The sequence below is a fragment of the Dromaius novaehollandiae genome, chromosome 9, assembly GCF_036370855.1.
Source record: "Dromaius novaehollandiae isolate bDroNov1 chromosome 9, bDroNov1.hap1, whole genome shotgun sequence".
In the NCBI taxonomy this organism is placed as follows: Eukaryota; Metazoa; Chordata; class Aves; order Casuariiformes; family Dromaiidae; genus Dromaius; species Dromaius novaehollandiae.
Window position 1 is genome coordinate 2357559 of NC_088106.1, and position 27134 is coordinate 2384692.

Below are 27134 nucleotides of genomic sequence, written 5' to 3' on the forward strand. Positions count from 1 at the left end.
CTAGTTTTTGTTTGACTTCTGATATTGGGAGAAGAGAATCTGCTAGAGAGAAGCAACAGACAAGTCCCCCCCCCCTTTTTTTTTTAATCTGGATGCTATATTCCCAGCAAAGTTCAGGCACCAGGGGCCAGGCAGCCAGCCTGCCTTCTAACACCCCTTTCTTGAATTCCTCTTAGGTTCTAAGTATCTTCAAGAGCTTGTAGTCATAACTAGAATCAATTCAGTCACAAAAGCGTTTCAGAAGTACCCTGGCAGAGGACAGACAGGTCTGTCCTTAGGTACAGCATGGTTCCTCCTTCCCTCCATGATGCCGTATGTCCAACACTATTCCTCAGAGGTTTTGATTCTTGATAGCTCACAGGGGGGCAGAGAATCCCTTCTGCTAAGTTATTTCAGTACCACAAAACTTGATGGTTTTTCATGTGACAACTAGATAACATAACTGCAGTGGAAAGCACTTTCTCTGAAGGTACTGTGGCTTTCTAAAGCTGTCAATGCATTTTAACTGGTATCACTGAAGCCCGTTATAGCCTCTAATGCCCCATAAGGGGCAGAAGAATTTTAGCTTCCCACCACGCCAGAAACACATTGCATGCAGCAGAGCAATGAAAGATCACCATCCCACACAAACTGCCAATTACTTCTCTTTTCATAGATTTTCCCCCACACAGAAAACATGACTAAAGCACTTTCAGCATCAGAAAACCACTCAAAGCAGATCGAGTTTTGCATTTGCAAAGTATTCTGTGCAAAACTTTTACTACACTATAAAGCATGTCCAAAAAAGGAAAATGAAAGCTGCCATTCCACACTACTAAATCCGGTGGTATGGATATTGAGCAGGCAACCAAGGGTGAACTATCAGAAGTGTCAGCAGAAGGAGACCTCTGGCCATTCAAGAACACACCCAACACTGCTTTTAGCTGAAGCACTGGTTAACGCTGCTTTGCCCTGCAGGTCTCTCTATAGTATAAAACATGGAAGGCAAGTGAATCTCTCTCACAGAGATTCAACACAGCAAGCATTTCACTCAAAAGCTGTTAAAAACCCTCACATCCTTAAGAGCTTCTGAAAACACCTGGCACAGACTTTCAGATCTTCTCAGCAGCAAAGCGGTGCATTAAAGCCATGAAATCATGGAGATGAACGTGCAGTATGAGCTTACCTTGTTCTTACTGATCATTATTTTGGAATCCTCATTTGTTTCCAGAAATTAAGATAAATATTTCTATTCTGTAGGTGCTTTTGTAGCTTTAAAAAGAACCTGTCTTCCTCAACAGGCCAGCAGAAACACACCATGTAAAAGACAGGCAGTAAACAGCACGCAAGACCTTGCTTGAGAGCATCCATCTCTCACCAGGAGGAGAGAGTATTTGGTAGTTTGGACATGTCAGTAATTCTCAGACATACTGCTAACATGATAAGACCCTGCTTTTTGAAATGGGCAGCACTGCTTCAGCTATTTCTGAACTTACAACTATTGTTATAATTTATGAAACCCTGGCTGCTGCTCTGCTGCAGCATAGCACAACTCAAACAGTTTGATAAAATATAAAGATAAAAATAAGGTGCCTGAAGGGGGTTATGCCAACACTGCCATGTACATGTTTTGTGTGATATTTAGCTGCTTACTGGCTGAGGTGCAGCCCCCCGGGGAACAGATGCTTCATACCACAACAAGACCCTCGGCACTTGTCATCAACTGATACAGCTGGTATTCACCAACATTATTCTTAATTTTTTCTTGTGAGGGCCACTGCAGGGTTTGCTGTGAATCAGTCATGCACAGACGGACCCGAGCGCAAGCAAAGAATAAAGGCTACAGGCAACATGCTCCTGTTCAGGCTCAGCAATGCCCATTTTAGATCTGAGCAGTTACAGCCGACGCAGCCAGCAGTACCACGTCTCAGCCACACGTCTGGTCACGCTTGGTGCGCGTGGGTAAACGAACTGCGTGTCGAGTCCCTAACGGGGAGCGGACTACTTCACAGAACAGCTTGTCTCCACTTGGGAGTTCTTGCAGGTAACCTTGGATCATTTCAAGCTGAGGAGCCTCGCGGGGACACCCTTTGCGGAGAAGGATGCTCTGCTTCAGTGCACGCGACCAAACCCCTCTGAAGCAGGCGTCCCCTGCTCACCAGGGGACCTGGGCCGCAGGAGGGGCAGGCGCTGCACTCCCAGCATCGCATCCCTGGCTTGCTCTAGCGCTGCAGCGGGTGCCTTCTTCCAGAACGCTCTCAACAGCTCTGCCCACCTCTGGCACACACCCTTACGCTCCCTACTCCCAGAGCCTTTGCAGGAGTCTTGGAACTCCCTTTGGGGGAGTTATGCTTTAATCACCCTCTGGGTCTCCCAACCTGCCTTTCACTGTCCCAAATATATACGCTAAATCACTCTGCAGCCACTCAGGTACAACTAGACAGTGCTTCCATAACACCAAACACCCAGGAAAATCTCTTGAGTCAGGAAAGCAGAGGGCAAGCTCAGACCTCTGGAGTGGCTGGAAGAAAACAAAAAAAACCAAAAAAAAACCCTCAGGGCAATTTGGTCAGTCTGCACTAAGGTTGGCGAGCTCCAGCAGTGCTCCACGGGGAGCACCTTCTGCTTCTGCGCTTGGAAGCAAAGACAGATGTATCCTCAGCACAGCTGAGACCCCAGGGGCTCAGGCAATGCATCTGGCAGCACTGCTCAGCACTGCTCTGCGGCCTGAGGGAAACGCACTGTTCTGATGGCTCTAACACTCCTCCACAGTACATGCTGATCGCTCACAACACGCTCCACATCTTACTATACCAAGAGGAAATCACCGTAATAACTCTGTGTGTAGGAAACACCTTCACTCATTCCGGTGCATTCAAGTTAATTTGAAGTACTAATAAGTGAAGCTTCTGCAAAATCCTGCAAGGCAATTATGTATCGCGGTCTTACTCCCACTGAAGACTCCAGCAGTAAGATCTGTCCTATCCAAGGTAACACAGGAGGTTTCTGAAAGACCTGAAAACAGACCCCTGCCTTCAGAATTTGGATTTTGTTTTTTCTTAACTGCTAGGCTTCCTTAAATGTAAGGAGAACTGTATAGTTGTGGCATCACTTTGCCATCTAAGTTATCAGTTAAACTAGATCAGCTCTTGGGTGGGCATCTCAAAAACAAACCCTCCTCCCCCAAATTGCTTATTCAGATTTCATTAAAGGAAAAGCTTTTTATTAATAGAAAGATCATTTGGAAGCTGATTTTTTGTTGTTGTTGTTGGATCTACCATGTAAAGCCTTTCCTGGAAATAGGGAAAAGCTTAATATTGAATAGAGGACTAAATTTGCAGGTAAATACACTACTGCACACAAAACAGATTTTGTCCTGTACTTTGCTGCTCATCGTGAAGCTGTTTTACTGCTATGGGTATTTCTTGACAGTGTTTTAAATGACAGATTGACTCAGGCAAAACTAGGATCTGTTCATAGCGGGTGGCCTCTCCTTGCTTCTATGGGGTGAAAATTTTATTTCCCTTTAGGAACGCTGGCGATATGGATCAAAGTCATTGTGGGACACCCGCCTTAAGGGGTGAAAGGACAGAAGCAGTAAATCAATTCCCTAGGCAACCTCCCAAGCTGAGCCAGTATTGTTAAAATAATGAGCTGGGCACCACTTGATCCAAAACCACCAGCTGATCCCCGTTTTTATAGACAACAGCATAAAACCAGAAAATGTTCTGCAACCAGTCCCATTTTTAATGAATTATGTATATTCAACTGAATAAAACATTTTGCTATAACAGTCTACTTAAGAAAAAAAACCACACACGCACACACAAGAAACTGTATCTTTCAGTGTTTGAGGGGAAAAAAACAAAAACAAAAACAAAACACTCCCTTATTTCAGCGAGCTACTGTTTAAAGAAACGGGGAAAATATTTAACAGTGTACACTCTTCTGTCCCTCACCTCCTAAAAAGTCTGCCTTTCTTTCAGTATACCATTATATCTTTATTCTTTAACTTAGGTATCTCACTGCAGGATTGCATCCTTTCTATCTTTTCAGTAGATGTTGTTTGCAGATAGTCTTTCTCATTTCAGAACAACAGACACCTGAATCATTTTCTTTCGTTTTCCCTAAGTTTTGTAACATACTGGCCAGAGGTCCCAAGGACAGGTAAATCAGGAGAGCCCATGGAAAACAGGCAAACATTGTACCTCCTAACTGTGGAGCTAAAGCACACTTTAAACAAAGAGCCTATGACTACTTCATCAGATAAGGCTTATATCTTTCTCCCTGGAATCTAATAACACTTCTTCTAAAAACACTTTTTGGTCAGCTAGAATTAAGCAACTGGATGATTCTAGGAGCTTTAATTATAATGAAACACAGATGAAATATAAGTCTTTATCTGTACTTTCTTTTTTTCTTGAAAAAAATGCTTAATGAGTAGAATTTTACCCATAAAACAAGGTGTTTTATGGGCAATGCAGCATGAGAGTGACCATTCTCCAACCCCACCGATCCCTGCTCCTTGCAGGGCTGGGAAGCGGCACGCTATGCGGGTACCACACCGCAACACGCTTCAGGGGATGTCTGCCACTCACCTCAGCGGGGTCAGGAGTTTATTTAAAGTGCCTTTTAATACAGCTTCTGGCCTAAATCTGGGGGAAAAAAACAAAAACAAAAACCCCCCAAACCTGAGCATCTTCAGCTTTCTTTGTTTTTAGCACTTTACAGAGGCAAGTGCTGTACCTGTTCCGACAGCACCCGAAGGAGACTCTCACGAGCCAAGAGAGCAAAACTAACCTTTCCCCCCACCAGAGACGGGAAGGCCGCTGAAAACGCGTCTTCCACGATTCACTACATGGCCAACAACACAAACACCGCTCACGCGAGTGCCGGAGGGATCCACGACGACACCCTCTAACACCAGCCGCACCTCGGAACACCAAGTCAGCAACTTGGTTACCGCGGACACCGCGGGCGCTGACTGACTTTCCTCCCCGCATCGCTTCCCCAGCCACTCCCGGCGCTGCCGCAGCCCCCCGGCGGGGAGGGCAGGGGAGGGGATCGCGCCCGCCCGCCGCCCCCCGGGGCCTCGCCGGGGCCGGGCACCGCTGCCGAGGGCCGGTTCGCCGGGCGGCACGAGGGCGCGCCGCCTTTGTCCGCCCGCTCCGCGCCCCGCGCCGCCCGCCCTGCAGCGCCGAGCCCCCCCGCGCCGGCAGAGGCCCCGGCGGGACCGGCGCGGCGCGGCCCCTCAGCACTCACCGCGGAGCTCGCGCCTCAGCCCGCGCCGCCGCCGCCGCAACCTGCGCTCTCGTTCAAACGCTCGGCGCTGCCTCCCCGCCCCGCCCCGCCCCGCGCCGCCGGCCGCACGCGAAACCCGGAGCGGCTCAGTGCCGGGAGCGGAGCCCCTCGCCCGCCGGGCCGGCCGCGGGAGCGGGAATGGGCCGCGGATCCAGCGCCGGGTGTTGCGGCGGCCCTCGCCGCGCTCCGGGCAACCTGCTCCATTGTGCGGCGGCCGCCCGCGGCGAGGCGCGCGGCGGCGGCGGCCTCGGCCCCGGCCCTCACACCGCTCCCGGCGGCGGCGGCGTCTTGGGTTTCACCCTCTGGCTCCGCCGGCGGGCGCCATGGAGACGCCGCCGCGGGGCCCCACGGGCGGCAACGGCCGCGCACCTGCCGCGGGGCGGGGCGGGGCGGGCGGGGCCCCTGAGGGAAGCGCGGGGCGCTCCCCGCGGCGGGGGGGGCCGCGCCCCCGCTTTGCCTCGTAACGGCCCTTACAGCGGGTTCCTCTGCGGTGCCCGTGCGGCTACCTCCTCTCCGAGCGGGCGGCGGGCTTCGCTGGGCTGTGGAGAGAAGGCAACGATCGGGTTTGACTGGTTTTCTCCTTTAAAAAATGGCCATGAACTTCAGCAGCTGTCATCCACATGGGCTAACGGAACAGAATCACGGCAGGACGGATAACTGCTGCTTGCTACGGGCCTGACTTCCCTGAAATACAGTATATCGACGACTGCTTAAAAGCTTTTGGTTTCCCTCTGGCATGAGGGAACATCACCTTTCTGATGAAGGTGGTTAAGTCTAAAAAACCCTGTTTTCAGAGTCATAATTTAGTTAATATCTAAAATATTTAATATCTAATGATGTAGCTGGTGACTGAAAAGTCTTACCTAAGGAATCGACAAACTGATGCGGGGAAAAGAGGAAAAATACCGGAATGAACGAGAACTTGGACCGGAGAGAGGTGACTTTGTGCTGCCGCTTCCCTTCCATCTGGGAGCTCCCCGTGGCAGGACCCTCCGCGGTGGCAGCGCTTCGGGCCGGGGACGTGCACCGCCGCGCGCAGCGAGGGCCCTCGCGGCCTGGGCCTGGGCCTGGGCCTGGGCTTGGGCCGAGCTTTGTTGTCCGCTGTCAGGAAAGGACACTGAAGGGGCAGAGGTTTCTGGTAGGCCCCTGGAAAAGCTGGTAATGTTTATGACAACCATTTGCCTTAAACACCGCAATGGCAATAAAAAGCCTGTGCAGCCCCTCAGATATTTTTCTTAGTGGGCCATTTGGAGGCATCTCCTTTCACTCCAGCCTTTCTCACGAGCTGGCTTGCTCACAGCGTATTCAGAGTCGCAAGGGCCAAGGCACAAGAGTTAAATAGTTTCTCTTGTTCTTACTCCAATTTCCAATCACAGAAGAACTGCATCCTCTGCCTGGAAATACCCTTATGTGCATTGCTGCTATGGCAGCTGAAGGAATCGGTAGTGCTCCTTAAAGGCAGAATAGGGCACCATTATATAATGAAGAACAGGTTTTTTTCTTCCCTGACCTCCCAGTCAGTTCCACTGCTTGGTTCTGCAAAGCTATTTGTTTCTACTCTTGTTATCGGCTTCTGAATAGACAGGCCTCCCACAGAGAAAAGATATGCAGCTTTTCAAGATTTGCACAGTTGGAAAGCACAGCTTTTTTTCTCTCTTTCCTAAACTGAGTTTTGTTTTAAACAGATAATGCTGCTTTTCTTACTATCATTCAGGGCTTAACAAACAACTACAGGAGCTGACTTGTGGAAGTGGACTTGTCAACAGGATCCCAAATCCCTCAGCGCTGTTACTCTTTTTTAAGGCTACTGTTGCCCATTACAGCACTAATCACTTGAACTGAGCTACTTTCATGGATTTTAATTATGGAACTATATTAAAAGCACACCACCTACACTTATTATATGCAGCAACCATGGAAAGACGTAAAAGGTCCGAATTCAAAGAGTTAGATTCCTCCCCATAGCCCCTTTTGAAAGTATTTCTGTTAGACTACCTCAGTGCCACTAATACAGGGGCAGGGAACTTCAAAATTTAGTTCAAACTAAGGGAAGGCTTTCTCTGCACAAGTGATGAAACAACTGTACTGCCACCTTCCAAAAACCCTTCATAAGCCACAGCCTAAAAGAATGGACACAGCAATTTGCTGCAATTTAGAAAAATCTCTAGGGATTTTCTGAACTACATGAAGGGTAAACAGGGCTAAGAGGCCAGATTGTGACTGACCAGACTTAGTTCTCATTAACCCACACCTCACCTCTGCTTGCTACAAATGTAGCATGGGATTTCCTTAGTTTTTTCTCTCAGCTTTAAGGTGTATTTTTGTGATAAAATCTGGTATGATGCATTTGTAAAACAAAAGTGCAAGGTCCAGGTGGAATTGTCTTACAACATATTTTATTATTACAGCAAGAAGTTACATAGAAAAGACTATATCTAACTGTACAATTACGTTCAGTGTGAAAAATCTCTTTTTACTTGCCAGATGAAGAAACAGGGACATCTATAAGCAACCATGAAGAAGTGGGATTATTGCTGTTACTGAATGTGTAGTCTGGGGTTAAAAGTAAACTTTAGTACAGTTTGGCTTAAGAAGAGGCTACAACATATTCCCTCATCCTTTACCATCCGTATGACTTTTATGTCCAAATAGCAAAGCAATGATTGGCAAAGCCCTTTAATGTACAATGCATAAAACCGGATGCCCAAGGTTTTTTTAAAAACACGCACGGATACCTGGTTGCCAACTTCCATCAAAGTCTGCCTCTGTGTGTAGAGCTGCTTCCCCTCTCGCCATCGCGCCCTGCCCAGATGAGATCCGTGCTGCAGGTACTTCTGGCTAACTTCACTGTGCTTTGCAGAAGGGAGTCACACCCCAAGAGGGCCAGTGAACACAAGTCACAGAGAAACACTGATGTTGCTCATACCCAAGGAAAAGCTTCAGGATGGCAGGATTCACAGTTCTGCCATTGTAATCAGCAGGAAAAAAATACGGCATAGCAACCGATATCAGACAAACAGTGCCCAGTTATTAAGTTAGGTTTTGATACCACATGCTTCTCCCTGTTATTTGGCTGCCGAGGTAATATACAGAAAGAAAGAACTCTGTAAAACAGTTCACTTTGTTTATCACAGTCCATATGATTATCTAAAGGCCAAGTGTTTGGTCTATAAAATGTGACAATGGACATAAGAAATTCAATGTTTATTCTGAGAATATTTACAAAATAAATAATAATAAACTTATATGCTTGACATTTGTTTCAAAAATAAAACAAGAATGAGGATTTAACTTCTTAGCACAGTATGGTCCACCCTTCAAACTTCACCTTAAAGTTTCATTTCAGTCTGATATTAGATATTTATAGAACTATGAGAAAAAACAGCATAGATTTCTCCCTCAGATGTAAGTATAAAATTCTGCAACTCAAAGTTCATCTTATGTTCTACAAATTGGAATTACTGACATTAATTTCTGTTCTTTAATATACTTCAAGCAGATTTTTTTCAAAAAACTTGTTGCTATGAGCTTATCAGCTTTCTAAGATTAGCTGCAACAAATTACCTCTTCTACTGGTAATAATGCAGCTCATTATTTAAGATGAAAGTTTTTTAAAACAAATTATACTCAGAAAGGGGATAAGAGAATTCAAACAAAATACTGATGTGCAAATAAATCCCACGAGTTCTGAAAAAAGCTAATTAATAATTGCAAATTTCAAGCCAATGCCTGTTACATAATTATGACATGCAACAGATATGCACTACACTGTGAACTAGTATTTCCCACCTTTTAAAAACCTCAGCTCTCAACTGCTGTCACCACAATTAACACAGCTGTGTAGCAGCAGCTGGAAAACAAGACTAGGAAATTAGTGTGGAAATGCTTAGCTTAAGAACATTTTAATTTGTATACTGAATGCTTCTTCTAAACTTCAAGGCTATATATATAAAGTTATAACATGACTTCAGGTGACCTTAAGGCTTTATCTCTTTAAGACAGGACTCCCGAAATTACAGGACTGTTTTTTTTATAGGAACTTCTACCTTACACAAAGCACATACCATAGATAACTGGCACTTTTCCAAACAAGTTGCCCATTCTACCTTTAAATATAGCTTCTTAACCAGTTTGCAAATTGCTTCAGTGTCTGCACAAATTTATTGTTGCTTATATGATCTCTAATTTTTTCAAAAGAGCTTTCTTCTTTCCATATTCCTTTGTTTTTCTTCAAGGCCTTTAACTCTGCTCGAAGCAGTCTTTTGTGAAGTTTCCAGTACAGGCGAGAATCATGATGCAGTCCTTCAATACGTGCTGTTCGGCCAAGCCCTTGTCTCAAGATCTCTTCATTTAAGCACACACTGAGAAATCGACCCTATAAGAAGGCACAGTAAATATGATATTACTTCCGGCTAAATCCACACTCTAGCAGCAAGAGATAAAAGTTGTGAAGAATCTAGTTAATATTTAAAATTTACTGCCAATGGAAGAACCTTATGAGAGAACATCTGATGGATTAAATATGAAGCTGACCTGAACTACACAATATAGCCTAGCACTAGCTGTTAGAGAAATATATTTGTTTCATGAGTCAGCCTGCAAACACACCTGTCTTGAAACTTGATTTAAAAACATTACATTGTATTTTAATTTCACAGGAATTTTAAACAAACAATAGCAACATTCTTTGTGTGTGCCAAGATAACTTAATAGCATAAACACAGTGAAACTTAAAACTGTTGATTAAAAAAGAAAATCAATTTTTGTTACTGTATTTACCTTATTTACTAAAACAAGGCACTCAAGTGCCAAGTCCTGCCTTCCAAGAAGTTGGAACCAGATCATTTGCGAGGGTTTCAACTCTTCCAGTAACCAGACCATGCCACTCGGAGTCAACTCCACTCCAGCAAGTCTTATCAGCAAAAGACTGTTTGATTGCCCTGATTATATAAAGAGAGAGATATCTTTTTTTACTGAGCGTAGCAGTAAGACGAAAGTTCATGCTCTGCACAGACCCTCAGCTGTTGTTAATAAGTTTATTTCCATGGATTCACGTAACTTTTCAGTTTTAGTTCCCCAAAGTACTATTTAATTGCAACTGAGAATTCAGCCTTTTATCTTCTTCAGTAAAAATTATTTTAATTCAAGATTGCATAAACAGTTTTATTTTGTGTACAAATAGAAAGGACTGCTTTTGTGAGCAGTCACCATTATTTTATCTGAATGGACAGATACAATAGCCAAGAAGCATTAGCACCTTTAACTGCAGGTTTTTGCAAAGTGAGTGTGACTACGCTCACAGACTTGATAGGCAACGTCTGAAAAGTCACTGAAGACCTGTCTCTTAAAAGTAGGTTTCCATATGTAGCTGTCAGATCTTCATATGTAAGTAAAAATATAATATCAATAGAGTACTTCTGCAAGGAATGAGACCAGTTATGCAAGCAAATGATTTTCATTCCATTCTATGAACTACCTATATGTGTGAGCTTTTTCTGCCAGAAAAGTATCATGATAATGATGTTATTAATAAAAATATTATACTGGCAAGTTCTTTTATACAGATATTTCTCAGTCTTTCTTGTTCTCAATTTCCCATCTGTAAAGTAGGGAAAGAACAAAAGACAGAACCAGAACTGTAACTTCACCCTTTCTCGCTCAAGCTTGGCACTATTTTGTGCATAGACAGAACACCTTCCTTCCTAATGATTTCTGCCAGTCTACTTCCAAGAGTATCATTTACTTAAAAACGCTAAAGTTTAATAATAATTTTAGTGTTGCAGTATTTTTGCTAGCCTAGTAGATGATACTGTATTAAGAACAACAACTTTTCATTATTATTCTTGTTCTTCATGTACTTATACTTACATTTTCTCTGTAAAAATGTAATGAAAGGAATGCTAATGGGAATGTGCTCAACTTCTAGACCTTTCTCAGTTACGTGATGTATTTTTCCCCGCAATTTCACATTCTTCTCTACAAATTCCACGGGTATATCCAAAGCACTCGTAAACTTTGTTGTCTATTGATGGAAAGAAGAGCAAGACAAAGCCTTAAAAATGCAGAACAGTTACAATCACATTAAATCCAACTTCTTTTAAAAATAATTTGGCAAATTACAGATCTGCTATTGCACAACACAGACAAGTATTTTTTAAACACTCATCAGCTGTAAGACCCGTTATGGTGTCAGTCTTTCCAGACGCTTAGGAATGGCCCCTGCTTTACAGTGCTTGCAACATTAGGGATGGGCTTGAAAACAAAGTTTGGAAAAAGAGCAGCAATTGGCATTTTATGAGCAATGCCTATTGAGGTTCACCTGATGCACCACAGAAAGGAGGACTGCTTTAAAAGCAGACTGAGTGTTGACAGGATAGGGATGAAAGCAAGCCAAGCACTGAGTTTTCAAACACACCAGAAAAGAACAGACAAACTGAAAACAAAGGCAGAGCTGAGGGAACAGGAACAACAGGGACTTCGACAAGGGAGCAAAAGAGACAGGGACAAAAGCACACGTACACCTTTGAGGAGATCACCAGAAGGTTCAATCTGGTCCTAAATCCACTGGGTAATGGGAAGATTCCAAGGGGGAAGTTACACGATCACACAGGAAAAACGCTGCTGTTAAGCTTAAAGACTTGGTCAACAGTAGCACTATAGCAATGAAGATGATGATACTTGGTTTAGGGGATGGAGGGAAAAGGATAGGCACCAGAGGGACCTTACATTTTTAATTTAACATATTATATTTTAGAGCCCCCACTGCAAGAAGCCTTTTGTAGAATACCAGTCTGTTTATATGTAAATATGAAAGAACAGATACTGTGCACACAGAAGTCAATGACATGTCAGCTCTTTAAAATGATCTTACAGTTTAGTTGTGTTTTTTTCCTGTATGTTATTTATTCAGTAAACTTTTATATCTGTGGCCTACAAAGTCTACCACTAAGAATATCAAAAATTAGGTGGAAATCTGAGGTTTGATACAAAAGTGGCCCAAATCCAATCTAATTTGCATTGGGAAGTCCAACAGCCTAGTAAATGCATTCACAAGTCCTTGATTTTGCAAAAAAAGGACACTGGTAACACTGTGCAAATATTTAAGTTAAGGAAGAAAGCAGTATTTGTAGTTCAGGCCTTCTGGTAAGATTTTAAATTAACAGCTTTACAGATATGATTTCTCCTAGCAAACTGTACTTGGAATTGAAAAGAAGGAAGATTAGAGTAAACCCGCAAGATTTACACCCGCTAGAAACGCTCCTAAAGGGAGCTGGGCAGCCCCACAGGCAGGGAGTCGCTTTGCTTCCAGCTGCTGGTGTAACTTTGTCACATGTACTGAATTGATCATTATTTTTAAGAGTGAAGAAAGATTTAGGGTCATGTTTAAAAATATCTGAACACATGGATTACGGAGCAGAGAGGTAAAGAAGTCACATCTATTTTAATTTTATACAAACTACTGGAATTAGAAAGCTTGCTCTGCAAACCGCAAGGACAGAGGAAGAACGCGGGTTATCTGTGCAGCTGCAGCGCAGGGACAGACGTGACCAAAAGACGCCTACGAAGCTTTGCAAGAGCACAACGGAAGGAGAGGCAGAGGACGCAGGGCCGAGCGCCCGCCTGGCCACCCGGGGGGGAGGCCGAGGCCCAGGCCGAGGCCCAGGCCCAGGCCCAGGCCCGGCCGCACTCACCAGGCGGACGCTCCTCGCCAGCACGATCAGCCCGGCCACGGCCACCCCGGTGCTGAGGCTCTGCGGGCAGAGAGGGCAGCGCCGTCAGGGGGGGCGCGGCGCCGCGACCGGGCCCCGCCGCCGCCTCGCCTCGCCTCCCCCCCGCCGCCGCCATTACCCGCACGAGGCCGAGGTGCGCGTCCGCCCACTCCGAGAGCCGCGACAGCGCCTCGCCCGCCGCGCTCCGCCGCTCCGACATGGCCGCCGCCGCCACCGCACAGCGCCCGCCCCGCCGCGGCCCCGCGCCCCGCCCCCTCAGCCGCTCCGGCCGGTTGACACCTGGAGGAACCCCCCCCCCCCCTACACACACCCACACTGGGACGTTCCCGCCTCTGCCGCTGGTTTTTGTTCTCTCCCCGACCTCAGCTGCAAAGTAACGAACATCCGTAATTCCTTCATGGCCAAGTGACCCACGCGGCTGCTTCTCCCGGCGGGATTAATCGCCCGTCTGCGCAACGCAGCGCTGCGGTCTTGAGAGAAACACATACATCGCGGAAAAACCACCCAGCAGACGGCACGACACTGGATCTGTGGTTGTGCAAGTCTTCGGTTCCCATTATAACCGAAACTGAGGTTTCTGTACGTACACTGGGCAACAACTCAGCGCTTCAGGAAAAGCACAGATCGAGCCAGGAATTTTAAAACAAAGGCAGCAGAAACGTTCTTCAATCAGAAGATTTTATCTAAAATTCCACCTAAAATGACTCTTAACTTACTGGCTGCGAGGTATGTTGAACAAGTAAATATCACCACTGTGATCTTTTCAAAGAAAGTGCTGTAACTGGTAATCTGTTTTGCTTACTAAGTGTGAGCATTTTAGATTATCTCAAGTAATAAATAAATAGTGGAAAACCTTGTTTTCAGCAAAAACAGAGCTTGCATCCAAACAGCACTTAATAATCTTGAAGCGTCCTGTTGATTTTGCCACAGTTTGCAGGTTGGGTAGAGTGCTAAATAAACAGCGCTGTCCCGCTCGGGGGATGCGACCTTCTGCCGAATCCCGGGTACTCGTGCCCCGCTCAGCAAGACGCTCTGCAGCCTCGCAGCGAATCCCAGAATATCTACTGAACGACAGAACTCGCTACTCTTTCCTATCTTATCAAATCAAAGATCATCCAAACATCGTCTCGTATTAGACCGTTTAATATAGTGTTTATAATCGTGAAATTACATTGAAAAGATTCTAGAGGACAATGAAACATAACAACCTTATGGAAAACCAAGAACAGCTGACAATTAGCACTAATAGATATTGCAATGCCCGTAACAAAGACAAAACATAGAGTTAGTATTTAAAACAAGAACTTTAGGATGTTGCGGTGGATATCAGATTGACAGCACCATAAGATGCAGGAGGAGCGTTCCTCGGGCCCGGGCAGTCCTCAGCCGCTTCCTCCCGCGACGCGACGCAGCCGGCAGGAGCAGCAGCAGCAGCAGCTGGGCACTTCCACTTGATGCAACTCGCGACCCCTGCCTTACACGTGCCCTTTCTGGGCACTGCAATTACAGGATTGAGTGTTGGAGAAACAGCAGTTGCCTCTTAAGCAAGTCTTGGGAAACACCAGCAGATCATGCTCGAGAGGGCAGGCGATGACGACTTTTGTGTGTGCAAGTGCCAAGTCTGACGGCCACTGACAGTGCTCCTGCCTCTGCCCCGACGCCACATTCCCACCCTCTCCCCTGGGCTTTCACGCACTCCACAGTGATCCTGCTCCGGAGTTTAGATCAGGAAAAACCCTTTACTTAAGAAAAGCAATTTCCACCATTACCCTTTTTCCAGCAGCAACACACAGCAGGCTCAACGGGCCAGGGCAGGAAGGTAAACTGATGGAGGATGTGGCCAGGGAGCAGAGGGCAGCAGGACCACATGTTTAGTGGTGGTTAGTTACTGTATCAGCAGAGCTGGAGCACCACACTCCCTCCTGACGCTGAACCGAGGTCAGAGAAGGAACTCGGCTACACAACCATTTAAGCATTATGCACTCCTGAAGTCCCCCCTCTCTGAATGTATCGGGGAGAAGTCCAGGTTTGTGCAAGGCCACAAAGTCCCCAGAGTAATTAAACTATCTATAGCAGTACTTAGTACGATTCATTTCCTCCAGTTCCTACTTTAACAGGAGACTCTCAAACTAGAGATCAAGTTTTCTGATGTTAAACTATTCAAGTCTACAATAATCCTAACCCTTCAAAAGGAGAAATAATTTCACTTAAAAAAAAAAAAAAGGTAAGTGGAAAAAAAAAGACAGTCTACTGGTTCATTTTAGCAAGCTGCTGGTATAGTTGTAGCATTTCTGACTTGTGTTATAAAACAGCAATACTGATAGATTAAAAACTAAGTTTCTCCAGTTTGAAAGAGGAAACAGTTACACAATTTATGATTTTGGATTTAATTTTGATATTGCCAGATTCATCTATCAAGCAACTCCAATGCATCTTTTATTAATAATGAGTCACGTTGGCACATTCAGAAACAGTAAAACAAAACTACAGTGTAGAAGCCAACTGTAAAATATCTATGAATTTGATTTCCCATATTCTGCAGTCTATAAGTTTTTCCTTGAAGTCAGCAAAGTCAAAAAATTTCCAAGTGTGGACAAGATTCTATTAAAATAAGTGGCAGGTGGTTGCAAAGTCAGAATTTAGGTATATTATACATACTTAATCCAGTGGTGATGATCTGGCTATGACTGAAAATATGTATCTATGTTTGACTACAAGTTTGATATATTCTTTCTGTGCTTATCCAGGGGACAGAAATAACTTAATTGAAAGATGACTTGTAGTTTGGGGAGCAAAAGTGCTTAGTGTGAAAACTGTGCTTCTAGCTAGTTTTTAAAATTGTTTAAAACAAAAACACAAAACAAAAACAAAAGCACATTGTTGCTACCCTGCTACCACGGATCACAGCTGGGGAAAGTTTGCAGCTCAGTTTTGCTCTGAGGGGTGTGACTAAGAGGGGAAGAAGAAGAGGAACAGCCTTTGGTACTCAAACAAGCACTGTATCACACTCTTCTCTTCTGGACACCTTACTCCTTAAGTCATGTCGGCACTTCCTATACACCCCTATGTCTCCTCCAGCCAGTCACGAGTTATTACCAGTTCACTTTTCTCTAAAACATGCACTAACGAAAGACCCACAAAACTCCCCTTACAGTTTGGAACATAAAGCTCAGGATGCAATACTTTCAATATTGTCAAAGAAAGAGAGAAAAGAAGTGAACGTTATTTCTACCTTTCCAAGGTATTTTTAAGATTCTTCTTTTTTTAATAACGATGTACCATACCATCCAACAGAATATATCAGTGCCCCTTCTCTAGGCGTACAGTCTGCCTTACATCACTAAGGCACTCGGGAGGGAGGTCGGTCATTTCTGATAGATGCAACAGGGAAGTTTCCACCATACAGCATCAGGAATTAACTTCTGTAGCAGCTCTACCATAGGACGTAGCCTGTTTGCTTCATGTACCGGTGAGTTGTACACCAGCTCACTGGGAGTTTGGCAAGCTTGTCATCACCAAATTACTTCCGAAGGCACTGATCATCTTTTCTTATCCCAGGCTGCGAATATACGCTTTTTTTTTTTCCATTCGTCTTTGAGTGCTCAAATATTAGCGACATATGGGAACGAACAATATCACCTCATGCCCTCAAAACAACAAGTGCCTCCTGGACAACGGCATGCCCACTCTTTTTGAAGCTGGTGTTTTGTGCGCTAGCTGCTACACTGCCCAGTTTGCCTCTTCAGGACTCAAGGCTCAGAGTATTGTGCGTTACTCTTAAATTAAGTCCTACCCTACGTCATTTTTTTCTTCAAAGTTTATCCTGAATGTAAATCAAAATGCTTTGAAACAGAGGAAATAAATTAAGTGTAATTTTGTTTATAAAAATATTTTCTTATAAATCTTTAAAGCTTATAAAAGCCAGAAAATACATTTAAAAGAATCTTGAAACATTATTTCATCCTTTGAAGTGTGTTTACAGTCCATAAAGCGAGAAGAAAAAAGCCACAGATACTTTATCTTCCCACGATGAATCTTGTATTATAACACACTTAACCAGTAAGTCAAAATGCCTCTGACATCCTTCCCCAGGTCAACTCACTGTGCCAGATCACTTCTCTTTGAAAATTAAGAGCTGGAACTTAGCTGACAATGCTGCTGTTCAGATACACATGGCACAATTAACTCCTCCATAGTTACTAAACGGAAATTCGGATGTTGGTTGTATCAGCAACCACGGCTCTGAAGCTACAGCCCAGGCATTATGTAGTACATAGGTGCCATTCTTTTCATAATTACCTTCTGAACATACGTTTTCATATTGGGAAGGCAAGTGGTACACATACCACTGTCTTGGCCACCCATTTTTCAGCGATTTGGCATTTAAAAATACCTATATTCCTGTTTATTGATTATGGGATATGTCTTTGTAATAAAACTAAAACAACCTTGCTAGTCCATCCAGTATTTAAATTGCATCAGTTGGTCCTCTTGCACTTCCATGAAGACTGTCCTTCATCCTGCAGCTTTTTAAATTTTGGCCCAAGTAGGAACCACCAGCCAAATCCCAGAATGACACAGATGACAGATTCCACATAGTAACCGTCCAAGGTAGTAACACAGGAACCACCAGCTTTTGTGCAGAGCTGAAACACAGAAGCAGGATATTTGTTGAAGAGTCAATACATTAAGTATTTTCTGGGAGATACAGGAACACATACTTTCTAGAAGTATGCATTACAATATCCATTGTTTTTAACTTGAGCTTTAAATGTTATGACTGAACATATTTGGTTAGTCTTCCTTGTTTCTTATGGGTTAGTTAGTTAGGCTTTCAAGCTTACCATTAGTATGGAAAATAACAAAACACTGTATGACATTTGGGAGGAGGAGCATATTGGCCCAAGGGACTAACCCTAATAAAGAGGAACTGTCCCAACTGTCCTATGTTGGAGAGCTGTTGCAATCACTGTTAAGCCCATGAAAAAAGATTTGTTTTCTAGCCAGCCAGCTGTTTCTGTGGAAATTACACCCCTGCATCTCATCACACTGAACCTGCAAATGGACACTACAATACAAGGCCTAGCTGCACACAGTGTATGTCAGACAAAAACATGCCTGAGGTATCGTATTTTTATTATGGAACTTGAGCATTTAAAAGATATGAGTATATCACACAATTCTTTCTGCTATTGTTTAGCTTTCAGTCAATACTGGTATACTCTGGAGATAAAAGCAAGCCTTGGAATTGCCAGCATTTTCACCAAACATGTCAAGATCAGATCAAGAATAAGGAGGGGTGTGTGTGTGCGCATAATACTACAAACTAGGAGGAGGTGAAAAAAAGATTGTTGGAGCGAGCTGAAGGAGGAAGGACTGAAGCTGAACACAAGCTGAGGCACTGGCAACCTGATAAGTGGCAAGCCAAGAAACATGCAGAAAAAGCACATTAGGTGGAAGCAGTTTCCCTTCTGCAAGTAGTAAACTGCAATGCCAGTACAAACAAGTCGCATTTGACTCCTAGAACACTTTGTGTATTTAGAGGACCTCCACATCCCAGAGAGTCCTGTAAACACAGAAAGGCACTCAAGAGTGAAGTCTCAATCATGAGCAAGGAATAAACATTTCCACCGTTCAAGACAGTCATGTTAAAGTTTCTCACAAAGAGGTGAATTTGAAACCTTGCTTTCCAGGTAGCTGTGTCCTGTTGTTTGAGCTGTGTACAGTAGCACAGTATGTTCTCTGTTCTCTTCCACGGGGCTCCCCAGAACTGGGAGCGCAGCCAGTCACACCGCTCAATTTCATACCGACAGTGAAGACCAAAGACAAAGAAAGCAAAGTAATGTCACAATGAAGAGTACAAGGTATCAGGATAGGAAGCCTTCAGAAAGAAACAGAAGGAGTAAAAGCAAACAAAAAACCCAAACCACTAAAAGAGAAAACAAAACCACCACCACAAAACTCTAGGGACTTTGGGGACAAAGAGCCTGCCAAGAACAGAGCACCTAATCACGCAGCTCCAAACGGAGCAAGGTTTATTCAGAACTATAACTACAGCCTCCACATACTGCAGAAAATGTGGCACCAGTGCAGTGCTTCTACCACCATCTTCTCATCTCAGCTAAGAGGAAGGGGAAAAAAAGGGGGGGGGGGAAGCACACACCACACAACTACTCTGCAACCTCAGATCTTTGGTAAATGTTAGCTGTTAAAAGTATGCAAAAAACCCAGACTTAATTTTATTAGACAGAGAAATTAACTCAATTAGTGGGGATTTTTAAGCATGAGCTATGCACTGTGAGGATTTTCAAAAGGTGAAAAATACTTTTAAATATAATGCCTTCTCCTAGTAATTGAACTGAGACCGTAGCAGCCTCCAAACTTACTTCTGCAGCAACTGTAGTTCCACAGGTCTGCTCCTGAGCCCCTACACATTCCTTCACCGTGAGTGGATCCACAAGCCAGAGTGCAACAGTGGAAGGCCAGTTCCCTCCCAGATTCGACACAGTATTCAGAAGCGTCATGTAGGTTCCTCCAATCAGTGGATCACTAACTTTGGCATTGAAGGCCATTATTGCAACGTACATGCTATACAGTGTAATCTACGGAAGGGGTAAGAAAGCCACAAGAGAGTAAGATTCCCCCAGTTACAAACAAATAAAACTAAAAGCCCTAATATAAATACTGTTTTAAAAGACTACTTGAAGTTAGCAAACTTCAAAACTGAAGTTTTATTTTTCAGTTAACTGAAAAATAAGCTCAACAGTTTAAAATTGCACAATAAAGAAATTACTTTTATAGTCTCTCTACATAATACCAAGAAGCCTTGCTGTTTCTTTCAGCTCATACTGAAGTGGACCCAGCCTCAGGTACTAAGAAATGACTTCAGTTATCAAATTAAACTGGAATAAGGCCAGGTGAAGTAGCCTACGTAGATGTAACACTTCTGCATTAGAAAAACCACACACACTTTCAAGGCACTTCATGAATTTTTGTTCTGATCCAAAGCCTGGTTTAGGATTGGGCTTTTGTTCTCCAGGCCTTTGGATTAGGTCTACTATGATGTTCTGGAAAAAAAAAAATTTTCTAGGACCAGGATCACTTAACTTTACCAAACTGCACAATCCATAGCATGAGCTACGATGATGATCATGATCATCATCAGACTGGTGAAGCTCAGAGTCAAAACGCTAGGATTTCTCTGACTCCATTTCTATCATGTTTTTTCAGTTACGGTTTTGGGGAAAAATCCAGGAAACAAAAGCAGGTCTGGTCAGCTAATAACTTCACAGAAGATGTCCCAATGGAGTACATTGAAGTGGGAGAAATTATATTGGCAAGAGGATCAAAACTAAATGAGGACAGTCATACAGCACAGCAGATCAGTCTTAAAAGACTTCTACTGTAACTAACAGAAGCATTTAACAGCATTTATTGTCCTCCAGTTGGTTGATGTTAAATACCCTCCTGTCCCCTTCCCACATGCAGGATACATTACCTGATGCAAAGCATAACTCAACAATACTACAATATAGTAGTATATGGGAAATCCTCCTTCGTGTTTTACTTTAGGAGTCCACCACACCAAAAAAGCAAATTCCAGTCCAAACAGTAACCTGCAGGAATAAGAAAGATAACGATTTGTAATTCAAATAATTTTGCCCATATGTTTCTTCACTTTGATATAAAGCAGCTATTGAACATTTATACATAGACAGCACATTAAAATAGTTTTAAGATAGAAACAGATATCTAAATGGTTAAAACAATTAGATATTTGACAAGCACTGAAATCAAACATTTTATACTGAAACAATTCTGTCTTCCATATCAACATAATTCACTGCCAGATCTCCTATACTAGCCCCTTAATGCTGAACTTTCAGAAGTCCTCTTTTAGTGAAAAACAGCACACAAAATACCCAGCAGAATACATCTGGAACAAAATCTACTGAGCTTTGTTAGAAACATATAGGTAATGGCAGAAGAACGCAGTAAATTAATAGCCAAGTTTTAGAGATAATGCTATTTTTCAGTAAATCAATGTTTTAGGTAGTTCTCTGGATTAGTTGGTTTTGCATTCCTATGGAATTCCATATGCAAACTCCTATATAACCAAACTCCTGTATAAAACAACTAGCACCAGAAATGAAATATCTCCTTGCCTGCATTGCCGTAATTCAGCTTCTTCTATTCTCAAATATCTAAATAAAGCAAACATCCAGTAAGACTTGGCAAATGACATGTCAACATATTCTGCCATTCTTACATTGGCAGAGACATTAAGTGTTACAGATACAGTCCCAGTTCTAGCTGGAACAGTTCAGGAATAAGGAACTAACAACCCTGAGTAAGAACAGAAAAGCACAGCTCTAGTCTGAAAACACTGCACATTCTGCTCTTTTACATGCGTTCCCACGCGAATCATCCTCAAGGCATAAGATACAGAGATAAAACTTATCATGGGAGTTCTGACACGCTCTTTCGTCTATCTGGAAGTTAAGCAGTCTACAAAAATCCTATACTTAATCTGAACAAACAAAATACTTTAATTCTGTAAAACACTTTTTGTTGTCTTTACCTAAAAGGCATAGCTTTGTAAAATGTGTTCAGTGGCTGGGGGCCTGCTGTGTATTTGCTGATAATCAGAGGCAATATTATCTGTAAAGGAACCATTGGAACTGCTAGCAGAGCTAAGTGCTCTTTAGGTACTCCCTCTTCCACCAATTTGAGTCCTGTTACAGCATCTGCTGCTGAAAATCCAACCTGCAATACAAGTTAAACAAAATAAACTGGGGAAAGCAGTGATGGTTTGGCTAGCAATTCAGCTTACTTGATAATAAAAACATGGAGAAATATGATTGAAACAGATTTCCAAATCAGTCCTGAAGCACGTTCTGCACTTATACAGTATTTTTACCATCAGTGCCAAAACTATACCAAGAACATTAAACATAGCAATGATACTCATATCCACGCTTTAAACACCCATTGGTATCCATGACTGCCAACTTGAAACCATGGAAACCTAGTTTGCAGAGTTGCAGACTCTGAAAATAGGATTTAGGTGATAAGAAGCAGTTTGTATCCTTTTAATTGCAGACTACACAAACAGCCTGGATGTAGAGATGCACGTTTAATATACATTATTTTAATATTAGACTGCAATCAACTTCTTTAACATGTTTAACACAAAACAGCTCAAACATGTTCTGTTGTACAACCCTACTTAGCACAATGATACAAGCAATTATGTTTCCAAGTTTCACGTGAAAATTGTGAAGTCTGATGACAGCCACAGACAAAAGCAAAAAAGTCACATCTCAAGGACTCCCTTTCAGACTCTGCTATCACCAGCTAACAGTTCATAAGTGTGTTTACTTACTTTTGCTGTGAGAATCAAGAGACAGAAAGTGAGAACCGCTGGCATCTTGATTATTGAGAAGAGCAGCCTGTACGTATCAGTGATACCTTTGGTCTCTTCTTTCGTTGGTGTTAATTCTTTGTTTTCCTTTTTCAAAAGGGCAACCAGTGTAGTGGTAATTAAAAAGACAGCTCCCCAGAAAAAAAGGAAATCTGAAGGAAAAGAAAGATAGTTAACCACCACTACCAACATTTTATTAACAGTTTACTGAATATCTGAGATGCACTTATTTTGCAACAATATAGGCTCACAGCCTAGCAATCAAAATTAAATAAAATTACTCATTGACCTTCCTGAAAACAGATAACAAAACCAACACACACACACAGCTACATACAGTAACCAGCACAGCTTTTCCCAGGCCCATGTGTTTGCTCAAGATCTTACACAGAAGAAAAACAGTAAGTTGTCCAGTTCCCCAGCGTTTTGTGCATCACTGCAATGAGACAGGGTGGGAAGAACTTCAGAGAAAGAAGGTATTCAGTGAGTCACTCAAGTTATTGAATATAAGTCCACTTAAAATGGACATACTTAAGTGCCAAATTTAAGTAGGCATAATATTCGCTAAATATTCGGTTTGAAGTCAGCAGTAGCAAGACATTCACCAATTTTTCATGGCAAGTACTTTCTGAATTAGTGACTGAATTAATTTAAGATAATCCTAACCCCTACCTCTAAGAAAGAGGCAAGAAAACTCAGTAACAGGGAGAGGGCAAGACAGAATTAGCTTTTTATCTTCTTGATCAGGAGCAACTCCAGAAGCCTCAAGACAACTGAAAGTAAGCAGCAAAAGCTGGTGGAAGGGCAAAGATAATGGTTTAGTCAATTATTAACTTTTATTCACAGGAACAGGACAAGCACAACATGGGAAAAAAACATGAAAAGACCACTTTAGCAATAGTTTAACATTCTCAGTGTGAAAGAAAGAATGGCATTTCAGATTATTTTTCTGCTGCTTCCCAACCACTTTTCCCTTTTCCAAAGTATTTTAAAAGCAAGACCACCACATAAGCAGTGCTATCAGAGTGCTCTCTCCTTTTTTTAGGAAAGAATTAGATACCTTGAACCTATTTTTCAGAAGTAAGGCATCATTTTCAGAGAGTCGCGCTAACCGCAATTACACAACAGAGGCAGGAGCTGCGCTATAATAATAGCGCTAGGCATTACCACTGCAGTGATAAACGAACGGTGCTACGATTGCAACAGAAATAGCTTTGAGCATCATCACATGAATATTTCTAATCAGCTCAGTCCCGTCTGTCTGCAATACAGTAATGGCTAGATTAGCTAAGACCATATATAAAGAGAGTCCAATTTAAAAAATTTGGGGTTTTTTTGGTTTTAGACAATTTAAAAAAAAAAACCCAAAACCATACTCTTCCATTCAAAGGGTCCGCTAACAACCTACTAGCAATCCAAGTTTCAAGCTATAGTTTACACGAGGAATTTCTAGCACAAACAGTTTCTGGTGCCACCATTGCTGCCTGCTCTGCTATCCCCGTATCCCTGCCCTGTGCTATTACCAGCTGCGCAAACCAGCGTGCTGCAGCAAAGCAAACCTGCGACTAGATCAGGAACATGACTGGGCTGGAAAATAACCAGGGAAGAGGTATGTGCGGGTTATTTTGGCACTTCAGCTTTAGTAATGCTACAGCCACACATCTCCTCCCAGGAGAGGGGCCTGCTCCACAGCCCCAGCCCAGGTAAGTCGGGGCCACCTTGGAAGGGGCCAGCATCTCCTGCCTGCGCTCACACTTCACACACCCCCGCGAGCTCCTTCATGCCAGAACTGGCATCCATGCAACTGCATGACAAACTGGATAGGAACTGACCAACCCAGCCAGCAACTTAAAAATAAATTTAAAAAATTCATTTGCACAGCAAAGTGAGAAAAACCTCATATACATACTCACACAAGCTACAAGCCCAATGAAATGTATTTCTTTTTTCCCCACTAGAACTTTAGCTTGAAATAACATAACACAGGATTTGTTTTGAATAATGGTTTTACATTTATTCATATTATTACCCAAGGTTAGCAGGAAAAACTAACATTGCTACTCCTCAACAACTTTAAGCTGACTTGGGATCACGAGGTTTTGACTACTTTCTCTAGCGCTGGCACTCAGCCCACAACGAAAGGGTTCAGAGAACATTGCTGGCACAAAACTGCTCACCTTTTCACAGTTAGCTTCCTGCTGCTTTAACTGCCTGAACCTGCTCACCATGAACTCTGATGACAACCAGGGCTAGGACAAGACACCATCATTTCAGTGAGATGGATTACAACACTGCTGCACGGCTGATTCAGGGCAAACGTGGGCACAGTGAGCCGTGGCATACGACCTAGTGGAGAGGGTAGCAGAAATTTCCAAAGCCAGCTTGGCTACTCAAAAAACATATCCTGCAGGAGTAGTGTCGGAGTTATTTGCCCTTCTTACTCCACCAAGGTTAGTATGCCAGGACAAGTTAAACGGGTTGCATTGGTGGGTTTAAGATTTTTTTTTTTTAAAAGGTCTTGTAATAATAACAGATGCATTTACACTAACAGCACTGAATAAAAAAATAAAAAATAAGAAAGGCAACCTGAACAGTGGAGCTAAGTGAAGCAAGACCAAGCTCTCTTGAATGCACTAGCGAGCTGCAAATTGCAGCAGTGAAAGAGGTCAGCCTGCCACTGCAGCAAGACAGGAGAGACAAGCCAGCACTGAACTACGCTTTAGAGGAAAAACAAAGGAGCAAAGCAATAAACCAGCGGGGTTACATTTGAGGATTGCTACATGCTTGTTGACATACAGACAAGAAACAGGATTATTAAGAGGAAGAGAAGGGCTAGTTAGCAACTGTAGTATTTATTCCATCTGTGCAACTACTACAGTCTTGGGAACTCAAGTCCTCATTTAACAACAAAACAGGTACAGGGCAGGCAAGAGCAGGCTGGATTTTACATCTGAAGTCAACTCAATTTTGGTATGCCCTTTCTCTTATGCAATATAGGACAGCAATTGAAATATAGATGGGAAAAAATATGCTAAAAACGAGAATTCTCTTCCTTACTAACTATGGCCACTTTGAAATTTCAACTGGAAACTCTGCTACTTTTTCAATCCTCCCACAAGTTTATCTGGCTACACCCAACCTTGCACATTTTAAGCATCTTCCAGGCAATATATCCAACACCAATAACAAACAACCTAACAAACAACCTTTCTAGAAAAAAAAGCAAAACCAAAACAAAAGCCGGCCCTGAACTAACTGCTAGTTAGGGTCAGATCATCAGACTCCATTTACGGAAGAGAGTCCCCCCAGCCCCTTAGTTTAAGGAAATAGGGCCTTCCTTTGGCAACTGGCAGCATGGTTAACTCTGAACTCTTGACACTTCTGCTTCTGGGAACGACACTCTCTTAGAGGACTCAGTGTGTTGATTTCCCCTTTCTCCCAGGAGGAGATGCTCCTAACAGCCAAAGCTGTTACGCTCTTTTAAAGCGACACTCCATTTCTTGGCAATCAGGCCAGGAAAGAAGAGCTCAAGCCCCCCCAACGGGTCAGCAGAGACAAGGATGGGGCAGACTGCCCCTCGCAGAGCCCAGGGGCGAGCGGGGCGCCTCCGGCTGCCTCCCCCAGGCAGGGGGCCTGGCCCGGCCGTACCTGCGAGGGTGACGATGCCCCGGGGCTGGGGCTGGGAGCGCAAGTACTTGTTGCAGAAGGCGGCCGACTCGAGGGCGAGGAAGAGCACGTTGCCCAGGAAGTAGCCGGCCGTCTGCCCCACGGAGTTGCAGGTGGAGGCGTAGCCCACGTTCTCCCGCGACAGCATGGTCAGCGCCCAGCCGTCCACGGCGATGTCCTGCGTGGCCGCCAGGAACTCGAAGAGGAAGAAAGCCACGGTGAGGGCCACCACGTCGGGGCCGCGGCCGTCCCCGTCGCCCAGCAGCAGGTCCACCCGCGTGGACAGGTAGAGCATGAAGAGCCCCAGGACGTACTGCGTGGGCACCAGCCAGGACTTGCGGCGCCCGAAGCGCCGCACGTAGACGGCGTCCACCAAGGGCGCCCAGAGCAGCTTGAGGCTGAAGGGCCAGAAGACGAAGCTGAAGAAGGCCTGGTCGGTGTAGCTGGCGCTCTTGCTCTGCAGGATGAGCGGCACGCTGCCCGCCAGCCCCAGCGGGATGCCCTGCAGCACGTACAGCACCAGCAGCAGCAGGATGCTGCCCAGCTCGGCGCGGCAGCCGCGCGGCCCGGCGGCCTCCGACGGCGGCAGCAGCAGCAACGGCGCCGCCTCGGCCTCGGGCTGCCCGCGCGGCCGCCCGTCACCGCAGAGCCGCGGCGCGGGCGGCGCCTCGCTCCTCACGTCCACGCAGTGGTGGTGGCTGCCGGCCCGCCGCTGCCGCCCGCCCTCCTTGGCCGCGATGGCGGGGGACATGGCGGCGGCCCGGCCCGGCCCGGCGGGGCGCGCTGCGCTGCGCTGCGCTGCGCTGTCTCGTCTCGTCCCGTCTCGTCCCGTCCCGTCCCGTCGCGCTCCGCTCCGCGGCCAGGCCGCGACGAGCCGCACACCCTCCCGCCGCCACCGCCACAGCGCGGCCGCCCCGCCCCTTCCGGCCACGCGCCCGGCGCTCGCGCAGGCGTGGCTCCGCCTCATTGGCGCGCCGGCGGGTGACGTCAGGCGGGGCGGCCGTTGGGCGGTCGTTGGGCGAGGCGGCGGGGTG

General features: G+C 44.6%; 3 protein-coding genes across 5 annotated transcripts in view; all 3 read right to left on the reverse strand.

Annotated features, from left to right (window-relative positions):
• The window catches only part of PLCH1 (phospholipase C eta 1), a 96801-nt gene extending 91495 nt beyond the window's left edge, over positions 1-5306 (reverse strand). For both annotated transcript variants that reach the window (XM_064516512.1, XM_064516511.1), the window contains exon 1: positions 5242-5306. The gene's annotated coding sequence lies outside the window, so the exon portion shown is untranslated. The remainder of the gene's footprint in view (positions 1-5241) is intronic.
• Positions 5307-7659: 2353 nt separating this feature from the next.
• On the reverse strand, positions 7660-13246 carry C9H3orf33 (chromosome 9 C3orf33 homolog). Of its 2 annotated transcripts, XM_064516515.1 has the most exons (5): positions 13129-13246; positions 12972-13031; positions 11149-11302; positions 10060-10220; positions 7660-9655 (listed from the first exon to the last, which is right to left on the reverse strand). In XM_064516515.1, exons 1-5 carry the CDS (start codon positions 13207-13209, stop codon positions 9389-9391), a joined length of 723 nt encoding a protein of 240 aa, XP_064372585.1. In that variant the 5' UTR covers positions 13210-13246; the 3' UTR covers positions 7660-9388. The 2 variants fall into 2 exon arrangements, with proteins under 2 accessions (XP_064372585.1, XP_064372587.1); XM_064516517.1 differs by lacking the exon at positions 12972-13031.
• Positions 13247-14137: 891 nt separating this feature from the next.
• On the reverse strand, positions 14138-26898 carry SLC33A1 (solute carrier family 33 member 1). Its single transcript, XM_026096866.2, has 6 exons — positions 26083-26898; positions 22396-22586; positions 21592-21776; positions 20509-20626; positions 19397-19612; positions 14138-17656 (listed from the first exon to the last, which is right to left on the reverse strand). Exons 1-6 carry the CDS (start codon positions 26849-26851, stop codon positions 17489-17491), a joined length of 1647 nt encoding a protein of 548 aa, XP_025952651.2. The 5' UTR covers positions 26852-26898; the 3' UTR covers positions 14138-17488.
• Between the last annotated feature and the right edge of the window lie 236 nt (positions 26899-27134).

What these genes read in the sequence shown, in the direction of transcription:
- C9H3orf33 (XM_064516515.1), bottom strand. Translation starts at nt 13,209, where the DNA reads ATGTCGGAGCGGCGGAGCGCGGCGGGCGAGGCGCTGTCGCGGCTCTCG. An exon ending in CGCACCTCGGCCTCGTGCGG is followed by an intron (nt 13,032 to 13,128) that starts GTAATGGCGGCG and finishes CTCTGCCCGCAG; the next exon opens with AGCCTCAGCACCGGGGTGGC. An exon ending in TACATTTTTACAGAGAAAAT is followed by an intron (nt 10,221 to 11,148) that starts GTAAGTATAAGT and finishes TTATATAATCAG; the next exon opens with GGCAATCAAACAGTCTTTTG.
- SLC33A1 (XM_026096866.2), bottom strand. Translation starts at nt 26,851, where the DNA reads ATGTCCCCCGCCATCGCGGCCAAGGAGGGCGGGCGGCAGCGGCGGGCC. An exon ending in TACAAAGCTATGCCTTTTAG is followed by an intron (nt 20,627 to 21,591) that starts GTAAAGACAACA and finishes TTATTCCTGCAG; the next exon opens with GTTACTGTTTGGACTGGAAT. An exon ending in TGAGTTATGCTTTGCATCAG is followed by an intron (nt 19,613 to 20,508) that starts GTAATGTATCCT and finishes CCCCTTCCGTAG; the next exon opens with ATTACACTGTATAGCATGTA.